Source organism: Theobroma cacao, chromosome 9 (assembly GCF_000208745.1).
Source record: "Theobroma cacao cultivar B97-61/B2 chromosome 9, Criollo_cocoa_genome_V2, whole genome shotgun sequence".
Taxonomy (NCBI): Eukaryota; Viridiplantae; Streptophyta; class Magnoliopsida; order Malvales; family Malvaceae; genus Theobroma; species Theobroma cacao.
The window spans coordinates 36,108,710-36,130,135 of record NC_030858.1 but is presented as its reverse complement, the minus strand read 5'-3'; the positions used below and the strand labels follow the sequence as shown (position 1 = coordinate 36,130,135).

General features: G+C 38.1%; 5 protein-coding genes across 7 annotated transcripts; 2 read left to right on the top strand and 3 right to left on the bottom strand.

Moving 5' to 3' along the window:
- Nucleotides 1,634–9,177, top strand: LOC18590649 (pumilio homolog 2). The gene is made up of 9 exons (XM_007016292.2): nucleotides 1,634–2,927; nucleotides 4,083–5,638; nucleotides 5,707–5,848; nucleotides 5,940–6,047; nucleotides 6,505–6,717; nucleotides 6,819–6,929; nucleotides 7,187–7,381; nucleotides 7,863–8,037; nucleotides 8,653–9,177. Exons 1-9 carry the CDS (start codon nucleotides 2,262–2,264, stop codon nucleotides 8,688–8,690), a joined length of 3,204 nt encoding a protein of 1,067 aa, XP_007016354.2. The 5' UTR covers nucleotides 1,634–2,261; the 3' UTR covers nucleotides 8,691–9,177.
- LOC18590648 lies at nucleotides 9,996–11,085 on the bottom strand. The gene is made up of 2 exons (XM_007016291.2): nucleotides 10,558–11,085; nucleotides 9,996–10,433 (listed from the first exon to the last, which is right to left on the bottom strand). The coding sequence occupies exons 1-2, from the start codon at nucleotides 10,906–10,908 to the stop codon at nucleotides 10,266–10,268; spliced, it is 519 nt and encodes a 172-aa protein (XP_007016353.2). The 5' UTR covers nucleotides 10,909–11,085; the 3' UTR covers nucleotides 9,996–10,265.
- LOC18590647 (transcription factor LUX) lies at nucleotides 12,261–15,714 on the top strand. Of its 3 annotated transcripts, none has more exons than XM_007016290.2 (2): nucleotides 12,261–14,201; nucleotides 15,285–15,714. In XM_007016290.2, the coding sequence occupies exon 1, from the start codon at nucleotides 13,089–13,091 to the stop codon at nucleotides 14,181–14,183; it is 1,095 nt and encodes a 364-aa protein (XP_007016352.2). In that variant the 5' UTR covers nucleotides 12,261–13,088; the 3' UTR covers nucleotides 14,184–14,201; nucleotides 15,285–15,714. The 3 variants fall into 3 exon arrangements, with proteins under 3 accessions (XP_007016352.2, XP_017982689.1, XP_017982688.1); XM_018127200.1 differs by having other exon boundaries at nucleotides 15,208–15,714; XM_018127199.1 differs by having other exon boundaries at nucleotides 12,264–14,201; nucleotides 15,281–15,714.
- Nucleotides 15,717–18,712, bottom strand: LOC18590646 (pentatricopeptide repeat-containing protein At5g59600). The gene has a single exon (XM_018127198.1). It carries the CDS (start codon nucleotides 18,688–18,690, stop codon nucleotides 17,107–17,109), a length of 1,584 nt encoding a protein of 527 aa, XP_017982687.1. The 5' UTR covers nucleotides 18,691–18,712; the 3' UTR covers nucleotides 15,717–17,106.
- Nucleotides 19,038–21,366, bottom strand: LOC18590645 (pentatricopeptide repeat-containing protein At2g03880, mitochondrial). The gene has a single exon (XM_018127193.1). It carries the CDS (start codon nucleotides 21,300–21,302, stop codon nucleotides 19,047–19,049), a length of 2,256 nt encoding a protein of 751 aa, XP_017982682.1. The 5' UTR covers nucleotides 21,303–21,366; the 3' UTR covers nucleotides 19,038–19,046.

Here is a 21,426-nt window from a genome sequence, read left to right as displayed (position 1 = left end):
TTTAAAATTTAAGGTAATGGTTGATACATGATTTCTCTCTTAAAAAATTGAGACTCGAATTTTTATTTTTAGAAATTTATCTACTGAGATCACCACCGAACATGTGTTCAAACTTTGTTATTAGGGTTTTGTCATATAAGTGTGAGAAAGAGATTATCTAAATTAGAGTGTACCACCCTTTCACGTGCTAAACCATTCCATTAAAAGCAGAGGGTGGTGGATGGATGGGCACATGAAAAAAACTCTCCTTCCCAATTATATTTCCTCCCTTGAGAGGTTTGTTGTTGCATAACATGCTCTCACTTTTCATTTATGAGCTTAACCTGCTTTCTGATCAACAGACTTAAGTTCTAAGCTAACTCTTCACAAGCAACTGTGCCCCGAAACCTTTATGGCTGGCAGCTTTTTGATACCTTTGCTAGATGCTGATCTCCATCTAGTTTATTTATGCCAAAAATAAGGAGATCTTTCTATTTCATATCCATAACTTCATTTCATTGTATATATTTTGATAGAAAATAGGTTAGTTTAATCTGAATAATAATAATAATAATCATACTTTTGGGTTAACAGTCATGACCCGTCTCCTTAAACAGCCATACTTCTTGTTGCCTACCAAAAGAATAAGAATGAGAGCTTTGTAAGACTTTCTTTTCAACATGGTAGCATGTTTCAAGTTAATGTGTAAGCAAATTGGACATTAGATTGGTGACAATTTTTTACTTTTCTTGGGTTTGAGTTGCCTTGTCCTAGAGGGCAGGTAAGTTAGCTTTAGGGTTGGAGGGAATTCAATGGTAGTAGTATGAAAATTCCCAATTTTCAAGGCAAAAAACTCCTTGGTGCCAACTGCCCTAATGGCATGCATCTTGACCTGCTTAACTACATATATATAGAAAAGTATCAAGCAATCAGTCTATGAACCAAATAATCAAGCCAGCCAGAAACATGCAAGAATAGAACAAACACAACAGCTTGTTTTAATTCTCAATATGGTAAAAATAGTAGGGGCTGATTATGCATAGGGTTCACCAAAATGTTACCTGGGATCATGGAAAAGATCTTCAAACACTTCAGTATTAGATAAGCTCTCTCTCCTGGTAAGTTTTTTCTGCTAATTTTTCAAAGTATGATTTTGTCAATTGAAATGGACTTGAAAGAGTTGAAAGTCAATCAAAGGGGAATGGGGGAATGGAGTTGGAACAAACAAAAAGAGAAGAAGTGGAACTGAACTCTGAAGAAGTGGTTGAACTAGAAAGATTTCCTTAAGTAGGCAAGAATTGGTAGAAGATCCAGGGGCAAGGCCCAGGGTGGGGGGTCAAAAATCTAATGAGACCAAAAGGGTAGTTCAGATATTTAACTAGATTTACTACCCGTACTTGGGGCGTTTTACAGAGGGAAAGCCTTAAGGCAGCAGCGAATCTAATGTGACGACGTGTCAGTCACAGATTCCTGTTTCTGGAACACGAGGTGAACAAACATCATTATCTTTTGCCAAAACAAATTTTCTTTTCTTTTCAGTACATCAGTCGGTTATCACTTGGTCAATTACCCCTGATTTTTAGGAAATAAATTCAATAATCTCATTAATTCCCCACAAAAATAAAATTAAAAAAAAAGAAAACCCAAAGCAAAAGAAAAATGAAAAAAAAAAGATTTTTTTTAACTCACTCACTGTATTTAATCCCAGCCTCCCTGAATTGTAACAAAACCCTAAAAGGGTTCTTGTAAGAAAAAATCGCCGCCGGATTTGATCTCAGCCGTCAACTCTCTCTCTATATATCGCTAAACTTCTTTTCACTCTCTTCTTTGATCTCAGCTTCAAAAATTAAAGTTTTCTCCTTTCCGAGCTATTCTTTCTTAATTTTTAGCTCTATTTTTTTATTTTGTTTTTGTTGCTGGTTTTACTTGGAAAACATGGTGCTCTTTTCTGGTTTTTGTTGGCTAATTTTATGATATCAAAATTTGAAGAATATATAAATTTGGGTATCGTTTTATTTTGTTTTCTTAGTTTTGATAAGCTTGGGGAGATGGGTTTTTGCTGTTTATGAGCTCAGGGTGATTAAAGTTTTGATCTTTGACTCATTTGGTAGCTTAAAGTTAGCATCTTGAAGTTTGTGAATATGTTTTTTAGGTGTATTAGTGTAGAAAAGTTTTGGTTTTTTTGGCGTTAGTTTTGGGTTTAGAGTCTTATTATTGGTTTTGGTTAGTGATCATTTTTGGGAGTTTTGATAGAGGGTAATGATCAATTAGGGTTTTAAAGAATGCTATCTGAATTGGGTAGGAGACCAATGATAGGAAGTAGTGAAGGATCATTTGGGGATGATTTGGAGAAGGAGATAGGGTTATTGCTTCGTGAGCAGCGTAGTAGGCAAGACGCCGATGATCTCGAACGGGAGCTAAACTTGTATAGAAGTGGCTCTGCACCTCCTACCGTGGAGGGTTCACTGAGTGCTGTTGGCGGGTTGTTTGGGGGTGGAGCTGCTGCTGCTGCTACCGGTGCTGGTGGCGGTAGTGGGGCTATCGCCTTTTCAGCTTTTGCTGGAGCTAAAAATGGAAATGGGTTTGCATCTGAGGAAGAGCTTAGGTCTGATCCAGCTTATCATTCTTACTATTACTCGAATGTGAATCTCAACCCGAGGCTCCCACCTCCTTTGCTTTCCAAGGAGGATTGGAAGTTTGCACAGAGGTTGAAGGGAGGGGGTTCAGTGATAGGTGGGATTGGAGATAGGAGGAAAGCGAATAGGGCTGATAATGGTGGCAGTAGGTCATTGTTTTCGATGCCACCAGGGTTTGATTCCAGGAAACAAGAGAACGAAGTAGAGGCAGAGCAAGTGCATAGCTCAGCGGACTGGGGTGGTGATGGACTGATTGGTTTGTCTGGTATAGGACTTGGGAGCAAACAAAAAAGCCTCGCTGAAATTTTTCAGGTGATCACCAACTGTACTTTAACGTTTGGTCATCAATTCCACTTGTTCTGAGGTTTTTGATTTTGTACAGTATCTGCCACTTGTTGCTTGGTGATAACAGTTTGCTTATCCAAGGATTCTCGCAATATGGATTATTTGTAGAGGCTTTTATCTCATCATTATATGTTTTGACATGTAGCATGTTGCATATCCTTTGGTACATGCGGTCATTGGATTGATATTCTACTTAGTGACGCTTGTCTTGGAGAGTTACAAATGCAGTTTTCTGGCTTGTCTTTGGCGTGTAATAAATGGCATATGCTCAAAGAAAATTCTGTTACTGGTAAAAAATCTAGCAGTTTGCCACATGTCTCTGAGTCAGACAGTTTGTAGCCTTACTACCATTTCACTAATTTTAAATGCTGTTGAAATTTAGGTTGTTTATTTTTTTGATAACTGATATGCCCATTTAAGCGATTGTGGGCTTGATTAATTTCATTGGAAATGTGATTTGGTTGTAATTGACTTCAAGGCATGTTTAATTAATGATAGTTTGTCTTCTGCTTGAACAAGAATAGAGAAGGAAAGTAATCAGTCAGTCAAGCCAATTCTATAAGCATGTAAATTGGGTCGCAGAAACCATAATAACTGCATCCCTTTTACTTTTGTGTACTCTCTAAGGCCTGCAACAGAGGCAGTTGCATTCTCATTAGCATGCCTTCTTTACACATGTTTAAATTTCAATTGTTTAGGCTTTATAGTACTCAATGTGACTGCTCTTATAGTTTCATGGGTCATTTCTTTGGAAGCCTATGGTTAGCTTTCATCTTTTAGTTGTCTCGAGATTGCACTTTGTGTCTACTCACAAAATGATTATATGTATGACCGATACAATTAATTACCATTCTTGTGATTCCCAAGGTATTGATAGTACTATGTGTAAAGCTTATTGGGCCTATTTGTGATGAATTTGTGTTCTGCTTCATAAATAGCTAGGCTGTTTACAGTATATCATAGGTTTCAAAATTCTTTCTCATTTAAATTTTCATATTTTTGCTCTTTCCTTAACTTTCTATGTAACCATCACACTTAGTTATTCTTGTTCATATATCAAAAACTTCTAGAACTTGGCCCTTTTTTTTTGTTGCAGTTATTTAATATTTAGTATTTTTGCAGGATGACTTGGGACACTCCGCTCCTGTCACAAGGATTCCATCTCGTCCTGCTAGTCGTAATGCTTTTGATGAGAACTTTGAGAATGTAGGTTCTGCTGAATCTGAGCTGGCTCATTTGCGCCGTGAACTGACTTCTGGAGATACTTTACGGTCAAGTGCGAGTGGTCAAGGCTCGTCTGCAGTCCATTCCATTGGGCCACCTTCTTCATACTCTTATGCTGCTGCTGTAGGTGCTTCCTTGTCTAGAAGTACCACTCCTGATCCCCAACTTGTAGCTAGAGCTCCTAGTCCTTGCCTGACACCAATTGGAGGAGGCAGAGTTGGTAACTCAGAGAAAAGAAGCATAAATAATCCAAGCACCTTTGGTGGTGTCACATCTGGTGTCAATGAGTCTGCAGATCTGGTAGCAGCTTTATCAGGCATGAGCCTGTCATCAAATGGTATCATAGATGAAGATAATCAGTTACCCTCACAAATTGAACAAGATGTTGAAAATCACCAGAATTATTTGTTTGGTCTGCAAGATGGTCAGAATCATATCAAGCAGCAGGCATACTTGAAGAAATCTGAATCTGGCCATTTACATATGCCTTCAGCTAAGAGTAATGGGGGCAGATCAGACCTGAAAAACCCATCCTTGCTTGCTGATAGGCAAGCTGAACTCCAGAAATCTGCTGTCCCCTCTAACAATTCATATATGAAAGGATCACCTACTTCCACTCTCAATGGCGGAGGCAGCTTACCTGCTCAGTATCAGCATGGTGATGGTATGAATTCATCATTTCCAAACTATGGGTTAAGTGGTTACTCTTTAAACCCTGCTGTGGCCTCTATGATGGCTAGCCAACTTGGAACTGGTAATCTGCCACCATTGTTTGAAAATGTTGCTGCTGCATCACCTATGGCAGTCCCTGGAATGGACTCTAGAGTGCTTGGAGGAGGTTTGGGTTCTGGACAGAACATTTCAAATGCTGCATCTGAGTCCCATAATCTTGGTAGAGTTGGAAGCCAAATAGCTGGGAATGCTCTGCAGGCACCTTTTGTTGATCCTATGTATCTTCAGTATCTGAGGACATCTGATTATGCTGCAGCACAGCTTGCAGCTCTTAATGATCCCTCTATGGATAGGAACTTCCTAGGTAATTCATACATGAACTTGCTTGAGCTTCAAAAAGCTTATCTTGGAGCTCTGCTATCACCTCAGAAATCTCAATATGGTGTTCCATTGGGTGCTAAATCTGGTAGTTCTAATCTTCATGGTTTTTATGGAAATCCCACCTTTGGTGCTGGTATGTCATATCCTGGAAGCCCCTTAGCAAGTCCTGTTATTCCAAACTCACCAGTTGGACCCGGAAGTCCTATCAGACACACTGACCTGAATATGCGTTTTCCTTCTGGGATGAGGAATCTAGCTGGGGGTGTCATCGGACCCTGGCATTTGGATGCAGGATGTAACATGGATGAAAGCTTTGCCTCCTCGCTACTTGAAGAGTTTAAGAGCAATAAAACAAAGTGCTTTGAACTTTCAGAAATTGCTGGTCATGTTGTTGAGTTCAGGTATGCTCTTGTCTTAAAATCATGTTTTATTTATTCACACAGTCATGCTAATATTTTTTTTTGACCAGTGCGGATCAGTATGGCAGCCGATTTATACAGCAAAAACTTGAAACGGCTACAACTGAAGAGAAAAATATGGTTTACGAGGAAATCATGCCTCAAGCTCTTGCTTTGATGACTGATGTGTTTGGTAATTATGTCATTCAAAAGGTATCTGCTGCTTAATCTGTTGCATATCTGCTTAGTTGTATATTTTTATGGTTTATTATATTTACCAAATAAAATCTATATCTGTGTACAGTTTTTTGAGCATGGACTTCCAGCTCAGAGAAGAGAGCTCGCTGGCAAGCTTTTTGGTCATGTTCTAACACTTAGTCTTCAAATGTATGGTTGTCGAGTGATCCAAAAGGTATTGGTATATGGTTGCAATTCTGCTAGACTTTAGTTCTTGTTCTTCTTCCATTCCATTTACTCATAATCATCAAGTTGCATGTTGAACAACTTCTCCTGTTGATTCTTTTCATTCATCATACTGTTCCTCATAATTATTCTGCAGTTTCTTGACAATTATGAGTTTCTCTCTAAATGAGATCAGCACAATGATTGATAATTTGAAAATTACTGTGGTTGGATTTTACTTTCCATTTCATTTAAAATCCATATAAGTCTGTGTTTATGTTTAATTGTTAATATGTGCTATGGTAAGCTTCAATCAATGTAATAGAGCTTAATTTTGTCATTTCCGTATCTTGCTTTATATAGATATCATAAAAGTGCTCATGCTAATTGATCAGATTCTGAATGGTTACACGAAGAATACTGCCCAGCATTCTGATAATTATGTATGCTTTGTTTAACATTTTAAGGCCATAGAAGTTGTTGATCTGGATCAGAAGATTAAAATGGTTCAAGAGCTTGATGGTAGTGTCATGCGCTGTGTACGAGATCAGAATGGCAACCATGTCATCCAGAAGTGTATTGAATGTGTTCCTGAGGAAAACATCCAATTTATAGTTACAACATTTTTTGACCAAGTTGTGACCCTTTCCACTCATCCATATGGGTGCCGAGTGATACAGGTTTAGAACTTGTTTTTTTGCTTAACTTTTGAACTTTTGAAACTGTTCTATGCTAAGAATGAGCTATGTGTGGTCTGTATTAATTTTTTTTAACACTGCAGAGAATACTGGAGCACTGCAAGGACCCAAAAACACAGAGTAAAGTCATGGATGAGATTTTAGGATCTGTTAGCATGTTGGCCCAAGACCAGTATGGCAATTATGTTGTCCAGGTTGTCTCTCTTTGCTGGAAGCTTATAGTTTGTATGGCATAGGATTTGTTGGGGCAGAAGTAATCAACCAAATCTGCTTGAGGGTCTTTTCTCTTTTGCCTTTATTTTCTATTAATATGCTGTCCAAAATTTTTTGGCATTTATTGTTTATTTTTCGCAGTGTATCTTTAAAATGTGTTTATTTTTGTCATTAGTTAAATGTCTCAATAGTATTTCTTTTTCGAAGCATTAACTGATCTCTTTCATTCACTTAACAGCATGTACTGGAGCATGGAAAGCCTCATGAGCGCTCAATTATAATTAAAGAGTTAGCTGGAAAGATAGTCCAGATGAGTCAGCAGAAGTTTGCCTCTAATGTTGTTGAGAAGTGCTTAACTTTTGGTGGTCCTTCTGAACGTCAATTGTTGGTGAATGAAATGCTTGGTTCTACCGATGAGAATGAGCCTCTTCAGGTTTGTCCATTTTTTATTCTGAGTCTTTTAACTTTGAATAGAAATACTTTCTGCTTTTAATTCCTTGTCTTTGAAAGAAAATGTCCAAATAACTTCACTGGTTTGTAAATCATTGAAGAAGAGCCATGAACCATGACTGCCTTTATTTGTGCTTGGTTTGGCCGAGTATGGTGATCTTCCTTGTTGGCGAGAATGATACTTTTATTCATATTTGTAATCTGGGTGTGTATGTTGCAAGGTATCAACTTTCATGTATAGCGAGGAATGCTGCTGCTATAGCTAAAAGAAACTCTAAAATTCTGCATATTACACTGATGTCTCAGGATGTTATGACGTAAAGAATATGTCTAGAATATTCTTTTTAAAATTGATTGCATGGTGTTCAGGATTTAGCTCTCTGTTTAATTGTCTCTAGAATTAGTCTCTGTAGAATTTCATATCATCCATGTCATTTCTACTGACAGCTGTTTGTCCACCACAGGCAATGATGAAAGATCAGTTTGCGAACTACGTTGTACAGAAAGTACTAGAGACTTGTGATGACCAGCAACGTGAGCTGATCCTTTCTCGAATTAAGGTCCATTTAAATGCATTGAAGAAGTACACTTATGGAAAGCATATTGTTGCACGTGTAGAGAAACTTGTTGCTGCTGGGGGTACTGATTCTTCCTTGTCATCAATGGTTGCTTATTAGTTTATATATATATATATGTCCATGTATTATGTAAATGAGTTTCTTAGTATAGCATTCACTACTACATTAGTAATTGGTTCACTTATCTAGGCAAGGTTTTTGTAGTTTCCCTGAATTTTGTTTCTACATTTGATTGTGTGATTTTTAGAAAGTGAACTAACTGGCTCATAACCACGTATCTATTGATATAATGATACCTGCTGATAAAAAAATTGATGAAACTAGATATCCTGAAACTCTGACAAGTAATTATTGACAGAGTTAAATTTTAATTGCTTATAATGTTTTTTGCTCAAACATTCAGTTTTGTATTTAGAAACCCTTTCATGGACATTTGATACTCTGGGAATGTGCTGTTAATTAGTCGTAATTATCATGAAACCTTAGGGTTTGAGCTGAGGAGGCACATGGCTCTGTTGAAGTCATGGAATGCATATGGCTCCCCTATTAGTGGATGTTGAACTATAGTACCAAAATTAACCATTCTTTTTTATTGATTTAAATTTGATCCCTGTTATCATCTTACAGCTGCTGTATGTTGCAACCCTCTTTAACATGTGATTTGCATTCTTTTCAGAAAGGAGAATTGCTGCTCAGTCTCCACACCCTGCTTAATTGGTGTAGGAAAGAATGTGTTTGTACAGCTAACAGAAGCTCTGTGGGCTTCCCCTCTTCCTTTCATCCCCGTATCTAGAGCCTATGGTTCTACCTATCTTTTTAGACAGGTAAGAGCTGAATGGAAATAAAGTTGTTGCTTGTACTGGAAACTGTACATTGTGTAGCTTAAGGTTTATACATAGAATCGAGCAAAGCTGAGGTTCAGCTGTTGAATACAACTGATGCCCCTGCAGAGGAGATAAATGATTATACAAGTTTTTAAGGGTGTAAAAATTTAAAATGGTGAGGTAGTTTATATGATAAGGCGACTGTACAAAATGTTGGCATGTGGAGAGCTGTTGATGTTTAGGTGAGGCCAGAGTTTTTCCCCCTCGATGTATGCTTAATGACGGCATTTTTCCTCTTTTTCTTTTCCACCCTAAATGCGTAATTTTCTTTTTGCTATCAACCTGTTTATGTTTATAATACTTGTTGGTTTATTTGATGCCTTCTTTCCAAATGATCAAAGATGACAAAGGTCAGGACCCCCTTTATCATGTACGTGATAAAGATGGTTAAATTTTGTGTTTAGCCTTAAAAGTATTATGTAATTTAAGAAATTTTAACCGTCTTCATTCATTGTTTTTGAAACCATGAAGTAGAAAGTAACATTTGGATATAAAATCAAAAGATCTTTAGAGGAAATTTTTTTTAAAATTTGTGCTTTTGTGAATTGCACAAAGAATATTCTACCAGGTATAGGTTGGTCACTTGGTCCTGTTTTTCTTGCATGTTTCTTGGAAATATGAAGTTCCCACTGAAGTACTACTATCATTGAGGGTCCACCCTGGACAATTTTGTCATGTTTAAACACAGAAGTGGTAGCGGTAAAAGCATTGGACGTTGGTGGAAAAGACCATAGGGATGCATTAAGCAATGACATGACCACTATTGATGACTATAGACTGAGGATGAAGGGGCAACGACATCAGTTTGCTTCTGTTCCGTAGAGAAGCTGCTGCCATTGCTTCTACAAGTTGTTTACTGATGGATTGTTGGCAAAAAATATTGGCCTTTGAAGCAAACTGCAATATCCGGTAGTATGCAAAACAATGTGAAAATATTTCAAGCTCAAGAAAGAAGATTGATCATAGTGGAATTGGGGCGCTAGTAGTTGTCTGGTTCCGGAAATGCTTAAGGAGACTACGCACATGACGAGAACATACAATCAGCTTTTGTGTGGTTCAGCGTTCGACTGCCAATAGGAAGTCATTTGAGGTTTTCCTGATAATTTCAAAAAAAAAGCGAGACTCTAAAAAGGAATTAAGAAATCATTTGGGAATGTTAAGATTAGATCTGTCATTCCCCGATGCTTATATAATATAAATCCTTCAATAGAATTACCTCAGAAAGCTGTGGAGGCTACAATTTTTAGATTGGAAACCAGAGTCATTACGTTTACAAGCAGTGGACAACGTTTTCAGTTGATTACGTGACAAGAAAATCTTTTGCCTCAACAAAGTCTTCCATGAAATAAAAGAAAAGTTTTGAAGTCACAAAGAAAATGAAAAGCTTGCAAGAAAAATCTGCGCTCTAAATATCATCATCATCATCTTCATCAATCTTCTGACCAAATCCCCTTGGCCTAGCGCTGGCTCTCACCTTCTTCTTCTTTCCATTCTTCTCCTTGGCAGCCTCTTCTTTTTCAAACTTGTCTCTCTCCCTCTTTCCCAAGAAATCTTGCACTGCTATGTATATAACCTGGAACCCAATTCAAAAGCACTCCAATTCAGCAACAACCCACGGTTCAAAATCAAAACTTCAAGTGAATTTAGGAATAAAAAAAAGGGAGAAAAGCAGCAATTATTTGAGAAAGTGAAGTTACCCCAATAGTGAGAATAGTTAGAGCAACAAAGGCAACAAAGAGAAGAGCTTGTATAACAGTTGCCACGCCCTCATCACCCGTAGTGGACACTATCTGCTGGGAATTGTCAAGTGGGGTGGCATCGGAAGGCAGAACCTCTTCAGGAGTAGCAAAAGTTATCCAAAGTGTGTTGCTCTTTTTCTGATGATTTCTCCCAACCGGATCCTGAAAATGGATGGCGTACCTTGATGAGAAAGTTGTTGATAAGGTGAGATGAGAAGCCAACAGTCGAGACGAATGATGAGATCTTGGCTTGAAAATGGAAGTGAAAGGTGGTGGCCTAGGTAGAGACATAGGTGCGGTGATGGCCATAGTTCATGAGCAACTAGTTAACAGCCCAGCCACCAGTCTCTTCTGCCAAGCTCGCTGTCTGCCTTCGTGGCAGAAGCTGCCACAGCGTTACAGATAAATGGCAGTGTTGTAGTTATGGTCCAAGAGAGAAATTTCTTACATAACCTTGGCTCACCATGTTCCTTGATTTTTGGGCTGTGCTTAATTGGGCAGCAGAGTTCAAGACTGGTCCGCAGTTGGATCCTAACAAGTAACAAGCCCACTTGGACTTTCTTTTGGGTATCCATCCATTTTTTCAACTAAGTTAGTTGACACACTTTGATATAAGGTGATATTTCATACTTTACAATATAATATGATTATAAATAATGTAATTATAAGTAATGTGATTGTAGAGAAAATAATATTACAGTATTTGATATGCAAGTAAAATAATGATTAAAATGTAGGAAAGAAAAAATTGCATCGTTTGATTTATAAGTATTTTGTTGAGGATGTAATGTTAATTTTTAAAATTACCTCTATTTATTAAATACAAGTTTAATATACTTATATTTTTTATTGTTAATTTTTATGTAATATCATCTCTTTAATATTTTTTTAATGTCATATATGTTATTTTTATTTCTTATAATAATATTATATATTATATATTTTATTTTTTAATATAAAATTTTATATTATATATTTTATTTTAATATCTTTTACCTATATTATATCAATTTTAATTTCTTATATTTTATTTTATTTTATTTTAATTTTTATATTATATATTTTATTTTAATATATTCTTTTTTAAATTATAATGTTACATAATATTTTTAATAAGATAATAAAGTTGAAGGGTAAAAGTGTCTTTAAGAATATTATAGAGTGCAATGTAATGTGATTGTATTAGTTTTAGACTATAATCACATTACATCATTTGACTGTAATGAAATTGCATTGCAATTTTATATTGCAGTGATCTGTTGCAAAACAAACACTATAATATAATTTAATTGGATATATTGTAGAGAATGTACTCTCACTTCTCTCGTACCAAACATTACCTAAGTCTTGATGGTACCTAACTAAAAACTATTTATGGTATTTGATCACAAGTAGCCTTACAATTTTATTTCAACATGACCTAATCTTTGATTAAATAGTATGGTATCTCCAATCGATTTCAAGATATTAATTGTCATCACTTATAGTTTAGGTTCGAAAATGAATAGATATAAATAATGACGGTGGACGTATTTTTCAAATAAAAAATGATTAATGTTTTTTTTTAATTTATTATTTTTTCTTGGAATTCTTTAGCAATTCCTTGGAAATAATGTAAGATAACATGTAGTAAGCATCCACTTTTGGCACGGAGTACCCTAGTCGTCAGATTTAGCTCTTTTTGGGTCAATTTTATATTCTTACATAACATAAACAACTATTGGTCTGAAAGTGGATAAGCCAAGGGTTTACTCATCCGCATCTCATCTTATTGTAAACCTTGTTATACTCAAATCCATCCTAAGATCGTCCGCCCATTCATCGTGCGCAGTTTTCCATCTAACGGTTGAGACGTTCCACGCTGTCAGTCCTAAATTTGTCCACGTCTCTCCTTCCAGCTGTTCACCAACATCCTCTTCTCCCATTGGTCGGTCCGCTTTGAAAAAGACGGGCAAGCGCAAAACCGTCCAGAAAAATTCTAGCCACCACATTCCCCGAAACACCCTCAAAAGTGCACCTACTTTGCTTACTTGGCCGCCTATCTTCCAATCCGAGCACGGGCGTTTCCGTAATAAAATCCCCCCACCACCGACGATCCAGCACGACCGGTTCCATCCGTACGACCCACAAATGGATTACGTGGCAAAACGTAATTGGAGAAGCCCTGATTTTGATGTTAAGGAAGGAGAGAGATATTTAGCGGATCAAAAATATCTGGCTAAGTCGTCCACGTTGGCAGTACCGCTAGACCGATCTGGAATCAGATATTGCACTTTTTTTTTTCTCTTCCTTTTCCTTTCTTTTTCCCTTAAAAAAGCGAATTTCATTTTTTCTTTCCTCCCAAACAGCCCCCCGATTTTCACGCAAATATCTGAAAAATCTCTTCAATTTTTACTCCTTCTTCCCGGTCCAAACAACACGGTCCGAAAAACCGTAATAAGAATTTCAAGAAAATCTCTAATTTGAGGGCCGGAAAAGGAGAAATTTATATGGGGGAAGAAGTGAATATGAGTGAATACGAAGCTAATGGCGGAGAGGATGAAGAGGTCACCGCCGCTGCAGCCACCGCAACCGCCACAGCTGCCGTCGTTGACGACGACGACGATGAAGAAAGAGTTCTCGAATGGGAGATGGGATTACCTAACACCGATGATTTAACTCCGTTATCACAATCCTTAATCCCACCGGAACTCGCCTCCGCTTTCAGCATCTCGCCGGAGCCTCGTCGGACCACTCTCGACGTCAACCGCGCTTCTCACAGTACCCTCTCCTCTCTCCGTTCCACCGGGTCCCACTCCTCCACTACCAATAACAACAATAATAATAATAATAATAATAATAATAACAATTTTCGTTCTTTCAATGACCCGATGGTAGTTGAACCAGTGGGGGACGGGTCGGGTTCGGGATCCGGATCAGACCCGAAGAAGATGAGGAAGATGGATATTGCCGAGGAAGCGGATTCAGCGGTTAGGACGACGGAGAATTCGGAGGATCCGTCGGCGAGGACGTTGAAACGACCGCGTTTAGTGTGGACGCCGCAACTGCATAAGAGATTCGTTGATGTGGTGGCCCATTTGGGGATCAAAAACGCGGTTCCCAAAACGATCATGCAGTTAATGAACGTCGAAGGCTTGACCCGCGAGAACGTCGCCAGTCATTTGCAAAAATATCGGCTTTACTTGAGAAGAATGCAAGGGTTAAGCAACGAAGGCCCATCGTCTTCCGATCAGCTGTTTGCATCAACGCCGGTGCCGCAGAGTCTTCATCAGGGTGGAAGCGGCGGCGGCGGCGGCGACGGAAGTGGTGGTGGTGGTAGTGCGAATGGGAATGGGCATATGGGGATGGCTATACCGATGCCTTATGGGGCACCAATGATGCCAATGCCGATGCCGATGTATGGACATGTGGGGATGCATCAAGCAGGGTATCATCATCACCATCAGCAACAGCATCATCATCAAAATGGGTATGAAGCGAATCCGTATGGGATTATCCAGCGGAGTGATTGCTCTGGTGGGAATAAATATGGTTCTGTAGTGTCGTATCCCCATCATATGGCTCCCAATGATAAGTTAAATTAGTTGTATTTTTGTACGAAGGTCAGTTCTTTTCTTTCTTTTACCGTTCTTATAATATGAATTTTTAGCTTCATTGATTGGTTGACTGGTAGATGTATATGGGTTTTGTTGAAAAGTCTGAATTTTTATTTTCAAAGTAACTTCCTTTTGCTGAAAATTGAATTTTAGAAAGCGTTAATTTGCTTGAAAATTACGGTTTTTTGAAGTTAAAAGTAATTTCGAGATGTACAGTGCTATATAAACTGTTGGTTCTGGAACTTGCTTGGAGTTTTGAATGGAATGGAAAGCGATTTAGTTTAGATTATTTTGTTGTTATGGGGAATGGATGTGACGACATGGTTTAAACAGGATTAAGAGGCAATAATTTTGTATTCATACTCATCTACAAGAAAAGGAATCCTTTTTGGCTTTGAGGTTCCTGTATTAGTTTTACTTGATTATGATTGATGCCTTTTCTGCATACAGAGTCACTCTATGATTTAGTATCTAGTTGATTGTCTAGACTGTGACTTAGTTCACAAGATGAATAGACGCATTTCTAGGCAGTTTACCCTCTCTTCTTCTGTATATGGGAGCTCGTACATGCCTCGGCGCTATCTTTGAGCTATTGGCTTCTAACTTTATGCAGCTCTGCGGTAGTGCTTATTTTTTTTTTTTAGCTGTTGTTTCTATGTGTATTTATATTTTTATATGTTCTTTTGAACAGAACTGTCTGCTTCATTTACCTTTTGCATCGCAAATTTTATCCTATTTCCATCTTCCTTTTCTTTTCTCCCCATTCCTTGCATTCACGGTAGTAGTTGATGTAGCTAGACTGGTTCAATGACCTTAGTTTAAGTGGTTTTGTTTCAGGTTGCTCTTGATTAGTTAGTGATAAAACATAATTTTGCCTGTTTTTCAGAAAGACCGTTGCTTAATTTGATGTTTCTCATGTTTGCTGCTTGTTGATTTCTTTCTCGTGTTTTTGAAATTTCAAATTAAATCGTTGCGTTACAAATTCATCATGGATCATTAATTTCTGTTGTAGATTCAGAAATTTTGAGCAACTTGGTGTTCACTTGACTCTCTGAAATGGCTGTGTTCTCATGGTTTCTTGACAGACAGATGGATTCCAATCCTGATGAAGCATTTGGAGATATTTGAGTGGAGTTTTCAAGCTATGAATGAGACTTGAATTTGAACCTGGCAAAGAGATAAAATCTCTCAGTGAATTGCTTCCTTGATTTACTTGATGGCAGACAGAAGTTCTCTGCATATATTACATCTTCTACCTAGCTTATTACCTGATAGCAGCATGGACGTACCCCGGCTGTTTACTCAGCCTCTACCTTAACTAGAGCAAGTCGGAAAACTACATTCTTACCTTGGCCATTAACCTGTGTATTATTGAATATATTAAACTTTCTTTTTGGCCAAGAAACAAAAAGCCAATAAAAAAGCTAAGCAAAAGTCCATCACCCATCTTGCTTGTTATTGGATCAATGACTTTATGAACTTTTGGCCTCTTTATTTATTGAAAACTTTTCATCCTTTTTCCCTTTGGCTTGAAGTAATTAGCAGCCAATCCTGCAATTTCTCTACATCCTCAAATTATACAAATTCCAAAACAAACTTTATTTTGCTTGTTTGATTATTTTCTTTCAGTATTTTAAGTGAGTGAGTGCTCGTAATTATGAATGCATACAAAACTATGAGTTGGGTTGGGCGTGGGACACATTGATTGATTTGGCCAAGTTTACTATTTGTCAGAACTTCTATTTTGGAGCAATTCTCTTCTGTTTCTGGCAGGAGCTTGTTTGTCACTAGTTCTGCAACTTGTTGCCAATCAAGGATAACAAAGAAGCACATGCTGATACCCGAGAATTGACCTTTCGGCAAGGGCAATGGTTGTTCCAACATGTCACTACCCAAATATTGGCAAATTTTTGGGTTATTAGGGAAGAAATTATCAAATCAATATCGGATTCTTTATTCTATTGTTTTATATACTTTTGCAGGTTTGAGATTTTAAAGTACTTTATTCCTTTGTATGGGCATCTTTGTACTTAACCAGATATTTGGAAGATTATTGAACGTCAGCATAGTTAACCCAACAACAAGGAATTATGGGGAATTTTGTTTCTGGCCTCACATTGTGCTGGTTGTAGTCTTTCAAAGCAAACCAAAAAGAATGAAAATTTGACTGGAAAAGAGAACAAATGGAAAAAAAAAAAAAAAAAAAGAAAGAAAGAAAGAAAAGGTGCATGTAAAGGTGAATGTTGGAGGGTCTGGATTCGTTTTGAAGCTCAAGCAATTTCATGTGGAATGTAAATGTCGACATGACAGAGGAGCTAACAATATCTCCATTTGAAATCAAAACTATATAGCAGGCTACCACCAGTTCGAATATTCTTGGTCTTTTCTTTTTATCTTTTCTACTGGTGCCTCTCTGAAAAGTTCCACCGGAATGCCTTCGCAGCCGCCTCTGAACAACATTCCTGCGCTGCAGTCCAACCGTTTCAAGCCTTTTTACATGGTCCCCTCAAGAAGGATTCATTAACCCGAATAACTTTATGCCCCATCTTTTTGTCTTTTTGGATCTGAGCATCCCCAAACTTCATCCACAACTTCTTAGCTTGTGGAAGTTTTGAGTTCTTTCAACTAAATGTAGCGGATGGATGCAATATGTACAAGGCAGTTTGAACTTTTCCAGCAGAAAAGAAAGATACTCTAGGGAAAGCAGTAGAAGCCTTACCTTAGGGCTCTGCTATAGCTTCCAATCATCCTTTCATGAGAATGCAAGGCATGAAGGAGCTGTAATCCCGAAGCCAAACCATTGATGAGGGAACTGCACAAGTGAGCTTGAGAAAATCATAATATAAAGCACGAGGAATATCAATCATCCTCGGGGACAATACGTGACGTTTTAAGAAATCATGCTTAAGCATTAGGAACCTTCTAACCAACTGCATCCCAGAAATTTTCTCAGCTTCCTTTTCTTTATCACCTTCTTTAACCTTAAAACATTTCCCCAACTGCCAACATCAGCATATAAATTTGCCAACAGCAAATTGTTTCCTGTGCTACCAGGCTCGAGCTCTCGCAAATGTTTAGCTGCTAGCTCAGCAAGATGAATATTCCCATGGGTCCTACATGCTCCTAATAGTGCCCCCCATACAAATAAATCTGGTTCTATAGGCATGGTCTTAATAACATCATAAGCCTCATTAACTTTTCCTGCTCGACCAAAAAGATCTACTAGGCAAGCATAATGCTCTGATCTTGGGGTAATCTTGTACTTCTCGGGCATCAAGTTGAATAAACTCTGTCCAAGCTCAACCAATCCAGCATGACTACAAGCAGTGAGGACTGCTGTGAAAGTCAAGTGATCTGGCTTCTTCCCCTCCTCCTCCATCTGTCTGAAAAGGTCAATTGCTTCCTCACAGAATCCATGATTTGCATACCCAAAGATCATTGAATTCCAAGTAACAGTGTTCCTTTCAGACATTTTATAAAACAAAGTTCTTGCTTCAGATATAAAGCCACACTTAGCATACATATCAACAAGAGCACTCTTCACATAAATATCATTTTCAGCGCCAATCACCAACGCATATCCATGGACCTCCTTCCCAAGCTTCAAATTCACTGCACTCATGCAAGCAGGCAAAAGACTACTAATTGTGGCTGAACTTGGATAGAGCCCTTGCTTAATCATCTTCTTAAAACTACCAAAAGCCTCATCATATCGAAAATTCTGCACAAGCCCCGATATGACAGAAGTCCAGGATACCACATCAGTCTCAATCCCATAAGCCAACATCAATTCAAGAACTTTAGACACCATCCAATGTTCATCCTTCTTTGAAAAACCAGCTATCAAAGTGTTCCAAGTAACCACATCAGGCCTCATTCCCATCAATTTCATCTCCAATACCAAACGTAACCCTTCTTCTACAAGCCCCTTTTGAGCATATCCTGAAACAACAGCATTCAAAGCTACCAAATCTTTCTCAAACATCCCATCAAACACTTTTTTCGCCTTTTCAACTTGCCCACATTTCGAGTACATAAAAATAAGAGAACTAGTAACAAAAGCATCAGTTTCAAAGGATTTCTTGAGGCACGAGCAATGTATTTTCTCTCCTGTTTCTTGATCCAAAACGTGCCCACAAGCCTTCAAAATCCTGGGGATAACATATATGTTAACTCCCAAACCTTCTGCTTGCATTTCAGAGAAAACATTTATTGCCTCCTGATAATACCCACGTTGACAATATGCCCCTATGATGGAAGTCCAACGACTGACATTTGTTTTGGGAATTTTATCGAACAGTTTACGAGCATCTGATATTTGGCCACACTCAGTGTAAAAAGCTTTGAACTTGGAGGCTAAATCAGTCAAACGAGCCAACCCATTGATGATCAGGTGCGCGTGGAGTAGTCTTCCCGATTTCAGCGCTCGATCACGAGCGTAGATTTCTAAAAGATTGGCGTAGGCATCAGTAAATGAGGGAGATAAACGGTGCATGATGGTGATTTTTGTTTTGTGGGTCCCCAAGAATTGCTTTGCCGTTGATAACCTTTAAAGGCGGGAAAAGGGCAGATGCGTTTCAGTTATAAGTTATAACATTATAACTTGTAAATATATAGTTTCAGTAGGGGCCCACTTGGGTAGTATCTGAAAAGAAAATATAACATTTATAACCTCACAATGTTAGACATTGATCATGCTTACTTTGACACTAAAAGGGACCCATTGTGGGGTTTGCAAAATCTGATTGTTATGAGCCGTTTGATCGTGATAATAGCACTTTGACTTCGATGAACTGATGTAGGAGCTGGGAATGAAGCTTATGTATTGTTCATGTTCTCCAAAGCATTACATTACCAATAATCTCGACAGGAGCAGCAACCTTTGTTGAAGTGATGAAACCTATAATTATCACTTAACACTATAACTCGTTCTGTAATCATCGATGCAAACTTCATAAACATATGACAATCAGTGCAAACTCTGAGGTTCTTGAAAACTCTGACCGGCTTTCCCGCTGGCAAGCTTATTAGGCCGAAGCAAACTGCAAGTTTCTCACTGTGGTATAGGCAAGAATCTTCCTCTGGATACAAGGGATTTGCATTTGTGGATGCATTGTCTTTTATTTGTATCATTACTTGGTTCAACTTATTGTATATTTTTGCAGATTCGGGGTGTGTTCTATCGAGAGAAAAGAATTTGTGTATCTTGTTTTTTACTTCTATCCAACTACATCCTGGTTCCTTTGTAACCTCCTTTAGTTTCATCAGCTTTCTCTGGTTTTCTGCATCGACCAATTGCCTTGCTTCGGCATACATATTTGAGAGGGTAACATAAACTGTTGCAGCATTCTGGTCCAAAGCTAGTATGTGCTTTGCAACAAATTCTGCCATTTGGAGATTGTTGTGGCACCGGCAAGCTGCAAGTAGAGGTGTCCATATTGAAGCTGTAGGTTTGATGGGCAAGTTGTTTATGAAATCAAGTGCCTTTTCCAGTTGTCCAGATCTTCCTAGTAAGTCCACCATGCAACTATAATGTGCTTCTTCTGGTAAGATACCAAATTCTCTTACCATTGATTGAAATATTTCTTGGCCATCTTGGATTTTGCCAGAGTGGCTATATGCAGAAAGAACAGCGAGGAAAGTGGAACCTGTTGGTCTAAATCCTTTGTCAATCATCCCCCTAAACAGTGATATAGCCCTTCTTGGATTGCTGTTCTGCGAATACGCTTTGATGACTGAGTTCCATGATATGACATCTGGTACTGAAATCTGACTGAAAACCCGCTCTGCATCTTCTACGCTCCCACATTTAGTATAAGCTTCTATCAATGAGCTTCCCACATGCATGTTTGTGTCAAAGTTAGCTTTCACTACCCGAGCATGTATCTGCTGGCAACTTGTGAATGATGGTAAGGAAGCACAAGCTTTCAGAATGATGGAAAAGGTAAACTCATCACATGCAGTATCTTTTCTTACCATTTCACTAAAAGCATCCAAAGCGTCATGGGCTTTCTCATTGTGAACTAAACCCTTGGTTAGGGCATTCCATGATACTTTAGAGGCCAAAGTTCCCATTCCCTTGAAATGCTTTTCTGCATCATCCATTTGTCCAAGCTCAGAGTACATATCTATAATTGCAGTCCCAACAAATTCACCCAAAGCCATCCCCCTTTTAATAACTAAAGCATGAAGCAAACGACCATTATCAAGATTCTTCACACTTCTACAAGATGCAAGAGCAATTGTAAATGTGTACTCATTTGGTTCAATCCCATTCTCTCTCATCAAGCAGAACAGCATCATAGCTTTCTCAAAATCCTCATGCTTATATAATCCATTAATAATTGCAGTCCATGAAATGAGGTTCCTTTGTGGAAGACGGTTAAACAGTGATTCAGCTTCCTCCATTGCCCCACACTTGCTATACATTGTCAAAAGCACATTACTCACAGCTGTTTCTGATAAATGTTGCATCTTCACAACTTGGGCATGAAGCTGTTTTCCTTCTTCAATAACTGAAAGGGTTCCACAAATTGATAGCATGGTCGAGTATGTATAAGGATTAGGCTTGTTACCGAAGCTATCAAACTTCATGAAGAAACTAAAAGCTTCATCAAACAATCCACAACTAGCGTAACCAGAAATCAAACAATTACATGAAGCAACATCTAAGCGAGGCATCTGATTAAATAGCACAACCGCACTATCCATATCTCCACATTTAGCATACATATCAATAAGGCTAGTACCCACAAACTCATCCTCATCAAGTCCAATCTTTGCAATCAAAGCATGGTAACTTCTTCCAAGTTCAAAACATCCTTCAGCAACACAAAATTTTAAAACACTAATCAAATGACTACTGTCTAACACATTTCTTTGTAAATCACCTTTTTCTCCCATTCCAGTTTCATGATAGTGTGTTGACACGCTAATTCTTTTAGGCATTTGTGCAAATACCAAACATTCATTCTTGACCAAATTTTGTTCACTTGACACAGATGTTACTGGAAAACTACATATTTGGAGCACGGTTTGATCTTTCACAGACCAAGGAAAGGACGAAGGGAAGCTCTTGTTTACATACATCTTAGAAACTGAAGTCATGGCCGGTATTTTTGGTGTCTAGTAAGTAGTATATACAAGAACCGAGCTTTCTTTTTAAGACAAAAAAATATGGATAAATGGGGTATTTTGGTATTTTGGTTTGTATTTGTTGCTGTCTAAGGTG